General features: G+C 37.8%; 1 protein-coding gene across 2 annotated transcripts in view; it reads right to left on the minus strand.

Moving 5' to 3' along the window:
• LOC138711082 (uncharacterized) overlaps positions 1-6,877 on the minus strand; it is a 28,406-nt gene extending 21,529 nt beyond the window's left edge. Inside the window, exons 1-2 of one of the 2 annotated variants that reach the window (XM_069842396.1) lie at positions 6,716-6,877; positions 6,263-6,394 (exon numbers count right to left, since the gene is read on the minus strand). In XM_069842396.1, the coding sequence (XP_069698497.1) occupies positions 6,263-6,389 (127 nt within the window). In that variant the 5' untranslated portion in view covers positions 6,390-6,394; positions 6,716-6,877. The remainder of the gene's footprint in view (positions 1-6,262; positions 6,395-6,715) is intronic. The other variant, XM_069842397.1, reaches the window with a different exon arrangement.
• Positions 6,878-6,969: the final 92 nt, after the last annotated feature.

Genomic DNA, 6,969 nt, shown 5'->3' on the forward strand with positions numbered 1-6,969 from the left:
TTTATTCTCTTCAATGCAGAAAATGTTCTTTCTACCGATGCTGACGTAGCTGGTATTGTCACAATTAATGTTGCCAATTTAAGGACTTCAGGAATAACTTGGTTCAGCTGGTTTTCATATATGGCAGATAATATTTCATGGATAGGTTTGTTCGAAAAATCAAAGACTTCTGCTGAATATATTACACTTAATTCATTTTTCAAACGTACTTGATCAAAGTGACTGTTATAGGACTGAAATAATTTGTTTAGTGCCTCATTCGGGAAGTTTTCTCTATAAGCAGAAAATTTTTGAGAATCTAGAAGATGTGTGAACTGAAGCTTTCCATAATCAGAAAATCTGTCAGTAATTTCCATGTGCATACGATCTAGTATGCTGTAGTACAGCTGCCTGTATTTCAATTCATCATCTCCTTTTCTTCGCTTTAATTGTGGTTCCATTGTATTGGCTGAAGAATTTTCATTTTCCATATTACTCCATATGGACGGAAACCCACTACGTCTGAACTCGGATATAGTATTTTTTTAACTTTGATACCTCTTGCAAGTAGTATGCTATGTCTTGACTTTTTTTCTGAAGAATATTGTAGAGCACATCTGTATGTGCGAACACTCTAGCATAGACTTCAAGAAGAACTATATTCTGAAACTGTGCGAAAAAATTCAAATATCTTTGAGCCTGCACAATTACATCATCATCCCAGTTTTCTTCAGAGTCATTACAAATGATATTTTTAAAGAAAGCAGTCCGTTTTTCTCTGTATTCCTTTACTGTATTTACAAGCCAAGATGTAAAATTCAATCTAGTTGGTGCTACTTTTGGGAGTTTCTTGTTCATAAATTTCTTGAGTTTTCTGATCTTTTAGGAGATGAGAAAAATGCAGCTAAACCCGACAGTGTTTTGAAAAAAATGCGGCATTCTGGAATGGATGAAGTAGTTTGTTGCAAAACTAAATTGAGAACATGGCTGTAACAATGGACAAATAGTGCTTGAGGATACTTTTCTTGAACTTTTGTTTTTAAGCCATTAATATTTCCCGCCATAACTGAAGCACCATCATATGTCTGTGCAATTAACATATTGCCGACATTGTATCCTGCTGTAACACCTTCCACATGCTGAAGCAAAGCAGCAGCAGTTTTGTCAGAACTGACATTTGTGAATCCTATAAACCGTTCTTGAACATTGCCAGTATTGTCGACGTATCTTAAAACAGTGGACAATTGACTCTGACTAGAGCAGTAACTCGTTTCATCAACAATAATGGCCACAAAAGGTTTTATGTTCTTTATCATAACCCCACTTATAGCAAATATTAAGTCATTCTGAATTGCGGGAGAATTACCACGAAATACTGTTGAACTCTCAAGATGATTGGCCAGTAAATGGTCAAATTCACTTAAAGGAACTTAAATATTCAATATATTTCCTATATTGTCTGATTCCACACTCTCGTTATGACCCTGAAAAGCCAATTCTTGTTTTCCTAGAAAGCAGACTGCGTTAATAAGACGCAGTAAAATCTCCCGATTTTTTTTTCACAAGAGCATTGTGTTGGTTGATGTGTAGAGCTTTTTGCTTATCTAGCTGTAAATCAATTCTTCTCTTCCCAAAGTTTGCAAAGTTCATGCTACTACAAATATGAGCTTTTGATTTTCGTATTCTAGGACTGCCGTTCGAAGGGTATTCATATTAGAAAACCCCTCTTTTGACCACACATTAGTTTCGCGGCTAATAACAAACATGGCCAGCAAAATAGTTTAGACAGTTTAGAACTACCACACAACCAATTCCACTTACCATATGATGTTGAAGTGAAATGGCGTGTGTACTCACGCTGTTTTTCTTTTACGTCCATGGACAAATTTAACACAGGAGTTGGTCTTTCCATTTTCACAATTTCAACTTCCTCGTTGTATGTACGACGGTTAAAAGGCACTTTTAATAAACCTTCTATTACACAGTCATTTTCAACACAAACCTCTCCAGAAACTTGTTCTGCCATATTTTTCACAATATCACTTAATTGGGAAATTAAAAACTTAATAATTCACAATTAATATAACTCTTAGACACTCGAACAAATCACAGATTTAAAATACTGCACTGCAAGAACACAATCACATTCAATTGCTAGCGTACTAATCGTATTACTGCTTTGCGCCTGCGAAGAAACCGATCACGAGAACGGCAACTCGCCCGCCTACAGTGCACGATGGAAACAGAAGGGAGTGGGGGGGGGGCAGTTGTGCGAAGGACAGCGTGAGCGAAACGGTCACAGGCTACCTCACGTAGCAAGCGGTTTCTCCAGCGATGCCGCCTTGACAACTTGTTTCTTTTCGAGAGCAGAGAGCACATGTAAATCTAACAATTACTTTAATCTTAATTACTATGGTAAAACTAATGATACAAATTTATTACATTATGTTATATTATGAACTTTTTCTTTTGTAATTTCCTTGGGCTACCGCCGGTAGCCCCGGTAGTCCGCAAAATACGCCCCTGCTTTAATGTGTTCTTTGTAGCGTGTTTGTAATGATCTGCCTGTCTGTCCTATGTAGAACTTATTGTAACTATTACATGTGAGTTTGTATACACCTGTGTGGTCGTATTTATTTGTTTGTGTTTTTGTGTTGTTGTTTTCTAATGCCAGGCATTTGACAATAAAGTCATTTGACCTCTTGCACTCCAATATTTTTCAAAGATGTTGTCATGGGTAGCCACTGACGCACAGATTTTGAGATGTTCTGAATCCATTTCTTGATTTGAGTTGCACAATGGACAGTTAGGAGACTGATATATTCCAATTCTATGCAGATGCTTGGCCAAACAGTCATGGCCTGTTGCCAATCTAAATGCAGCTACAGGCGATTTGTTTTTTGTGTGTTGAGATGTCTTTGTAGTGTGTTTTCTGTTCTGTATGTTATGTTGTATTTCTGCTTTCTGAATGAAGATGCGATCTTATGTGTGCTTTTGTTTTCATATGTTAGTGTGATGTATTTCTTGTGTTTGTGTTGTGTTTTGCGTGTTTTTGTGTTTGTTAACCAAAAACTCAACACACTAGAACAATACGAAATATACAAACACACTAAAACACACTCCGATCAAATTCTCAACACACAGATCAATTTCAGTACACACACACTATTTGACTCCACTCTTCAACACCTTTCAACAATCAAACACACCCACATAACAGGCAGAGAAGTTCGAGATGACGCCGTGATCTAGTAGGCTCTGAGGATGGTGCGTGAAGCACTGAAACAGCTGTAAGCTGCACAAATCTTACATAATTAACACGAGTAAGTCCACTAGTTAATCAATTAATTATATTCAAGTGTTAAAAGTAGTGTACGCAAGATTCAAAATGGATTAACTTATTCCCGTGCTTACAGTTGAGAGAATTCATTCAACTGTTCTTTATTTATTTTATTTTATTGGGTTATTTTACGATGCTGTATCAACATCTAGGTTATTTAGCGTCTGAATGATATGAAGGTGATAATGCCGGTGAAATGAGTCCCGGGTCCAGCACCGAAAGTTACCCAGCATTTGCTCGTATTGGGTTGAGGGAAAACCCCGGAAAAAACCTCAACCAGATAACTTGCCCCGACCAGGATTCGAACACGGGCCACCTGGTTTCGCAGCCAGACGCGTTGACCGTTACTCCACAGGTGTGGACTTCAACTGTTCTTAAGTCCAATGTCACTCAACTTTGCAAAGAAAACGAGAACTTTGCGCAAAGAGTTAAAAAATAATGCAAATGGAAAAGGAAATAAGAAAAATCACAAAGTAACACAAATTCAACAGTTCTATTATTGTGATGTACTGAAGTACATAGGATATTTCCATGCAGGAATTTTGCGTTATCATATGATGGATGGGTGGAGCGGAGAAAAATTCTCTGCAGCATTGGACATTGTGCCACTGTCACACATCTGTGACACAGTGCATGAGGGTTGGCCACTAAAGGAAAACTAGAGGTGGAACTGAGAGGATTCAATGTGGCATCGGAGCTGGAATCCGGTGTGGCTTTGTGGATAAAGCATCAGGATGTAAAGCTGAAACCCCAGGCTCGAGTCCCGATGCTGGAGAGAATTTTTCTTCACTCCACCCATCCTTCATCATAAGATAATGCAGAATTCCTCCACGGAAATATCATTTGTACTTCGGTACATCACAATAATATGATATGCGTAAATCAGCAGTGGCGAAAATGCGACTCACGAGCACATTGCGGCTCGCAGTGCATTTCCCTTGCTTCCTACCTACAACCCCCACCCCTCTCACTCACTGGAGTCAAACTCTGTTCCATTTGTATTTGTCTCTGACCTGCGAGTGGCGTATCGTCGCAATGTCTCTCTCGAAACCATGTACTTCTATAAAAACGAAAGTTTCAAGTAGGATGAGAGGATGCATTTTTTTGCTGACAATATGATGAGAATATTAAATATATGATTTGTTCACAAGTATTACTAGGAAAACGGTTTTATAACATAAAACAGCATATTAAGTTACTACATGTTATTGATGAAACATTAAAAGGTTAAGTGTTGTTATTGTTATTGTTATTATTATTATTATTATCATCATCATCATCTCTGTACGTCAATCCTTTTTCAGCAGATGTAAGAAGAATGCGGTTAGATCTTCAATTTAAACTCACAGATTTACAATGTGATGTTAAATGAAAGCTAGATGTAAGGACTTGACAAATGTTGAACTTTTCAAATCTTTGGCAAAAAATAAAAATATATGAAGCTTCGTTCTTTTGCTTGCTCTGTTAAAGCCATGTTCGCTACAACTTACGTTTGTGAAAAATTATTTTCGACAATGAAAATAGTAAAAACCAAATTTAGATCATGACTGACAGACAAATACCTTCGTGATCAACTAGGACTCGCAGTAAGTGACATAATTCCTGATTTTTAAACTCTTGTCGCAGAGACATTCTGAAGAGAGTTAATTTAAGGTTGTGATAACGTGTCCTGTTTTCTTATTCATTTCTTTCTTCGTTATACGTACTAAACATTAGTTTGTAACATTATAATGTACAAAATTATATTTAAGTGCTTGACGTAAGGAAAATGAAAAACCGTTAATAAGTCAGACAGTTGCTTCACTTCTTCTTCGGGTGTTCTCCTCCCTCCGTAGGTGCTATGCATGTTGCAGCTTATACAGTGGCTTGGCGCACGATGGCATTTTCGCCACCGCTGGTGTAAATAATCACTTTGTGATTTAAGACGGCACTCATTCCGTCGGATCCCGGTCACTTAGTCACTTGTAATGAGCGCACCTCTGTACATAGTGCGTTGGACATTGTGCCCCTGTCACACATCTGTGACAAAGTGCATGTGGGTTGGCCACTAAAAAAAAACTGAGAGGTGAAAACCCAGGTTCGAGTCCCGGTGCCGGAGAGAGTTTTTCTCTACTCCACCCATCCTTCATCAATAGTTCTAGTTAGAGTTTAACTTTAATCAACAGCATACAAGATTCAGTTTGGCTATTCCATATGATATAGAAAACGTGAAAAATAAATCTTAAGTGGTATATACTGCACTATATACACATAATATAGGTATTGAAAGAGTAATTATGCAGTAAGCATCGACCAGTCATTTTCTCATAGGAGGACAAGGAAAAACACATTTTCCCGTTAAGAGTGTAGAGAGGCAGACAATATCTCAATCATAAGAAAACGCTGAAAACTTAATGAAAAATCTATGTATATATTTGGTAATGTACATATATGCCCTGGACCTCTATTCCGAGAAAATAGCCTGGTCGATGTTTATTGGTTAAAATGGAAGTAAGCAACAAAATGGCCATTTGTGAATACCGGTAGTGGAGGGCAAACTGTGACGAATATGGGTTTAATGGTGGAACACAGACCACACCATTCTATCCATTTCAATGACTACTAGTTTTAACCAGTTTTTTGTTTCGCCTAATATTATTAACTGGTAAGTAGATAATATGGAAGTAGATTTGCCCAGGATTACCATAAGTTTGGGAAAGCATCGATATCAACCAGAAAAACCGGAATTTAACTTTGAACCACGTAATAAACCCCCTACTTCCCACAGAATATTGCATAATTTCTTCCTACTTCTTGCAAATACACACAGATGCTGCCAGTGGTGACGTAAACTACTCATGGATCATTGCCCATGAAATAAAATCCATAACTACGTAATTTCTATTTTGTTCTATGTTGTGTATATAGTTCTTTCGCGAAGAACGAATTTAATTTTTAACATACCTAGTGCTGTAACTGGTGTTAAGCGAGTGTTGTCAGATACACTCAACATACCAAGTCGTGTTGGTATTTCAGATAAGGCACTCCTGGTGGTTCGGCGGTTCTGGGGTTCCTGAGGTGGAGTGTTCATATTATCTAAAACAAATATTCATAAAACTCACATATGAACGATTTCCATATGCAGTAATAACTTCATTAAAAATGAAATGCAACACTGAAAGGTGAATGGTGGAAATAAAACTAAAACTCTTAAAACGATCATATGGTAGTGCTTATTCACGAAACGAAGTCACATCAACATACAACCATTTAACTGACATTCCCGCGCAAATTGTGCTTTTTTTTTTACAGCACTGAAATGTATAATTATTACAATTTTCAATTCAATACAGTATTAGATCAACAATTTCTTCCTTACAGTTCCACTAACCAATACGTAAAACGAATGTCTCTTACCTTATACAGAATATTCTGTCGTACCCTTCCACACACCATCCACCACGACCACACACCCTTCCAAGCTCCCCTTAAAGTGCTGCCGTGTAAACGTAAACTCCAATGGTAGACCCACGCGAGAAATTTCGCGGGATATCACTCAGTCGCGTCCTCATTGGTGAAAGTCCTTCGGAAATCCACCAATTGTGTGAGACATTTGCATTCGATTAAGCATGTGACCGTACAAGGATGCCAACATTCACTCCAGTCACTGC

The sequence above is a fragment of the Periplaneta americana genome, chromosome 12, assembly GCF_040183065.1.
Source record: "Periplaneta americana isolate PAMFEO1 chromosome 12, P.americana_PAMFEO1_priV1, whole genome shotgun sequence".
Lineage (NCBI taxonomy): Eukaryota > Metazoa > Arthropoda > Insecta > Blattodea > Blattidae > Periplaneta > Periplaneta americana.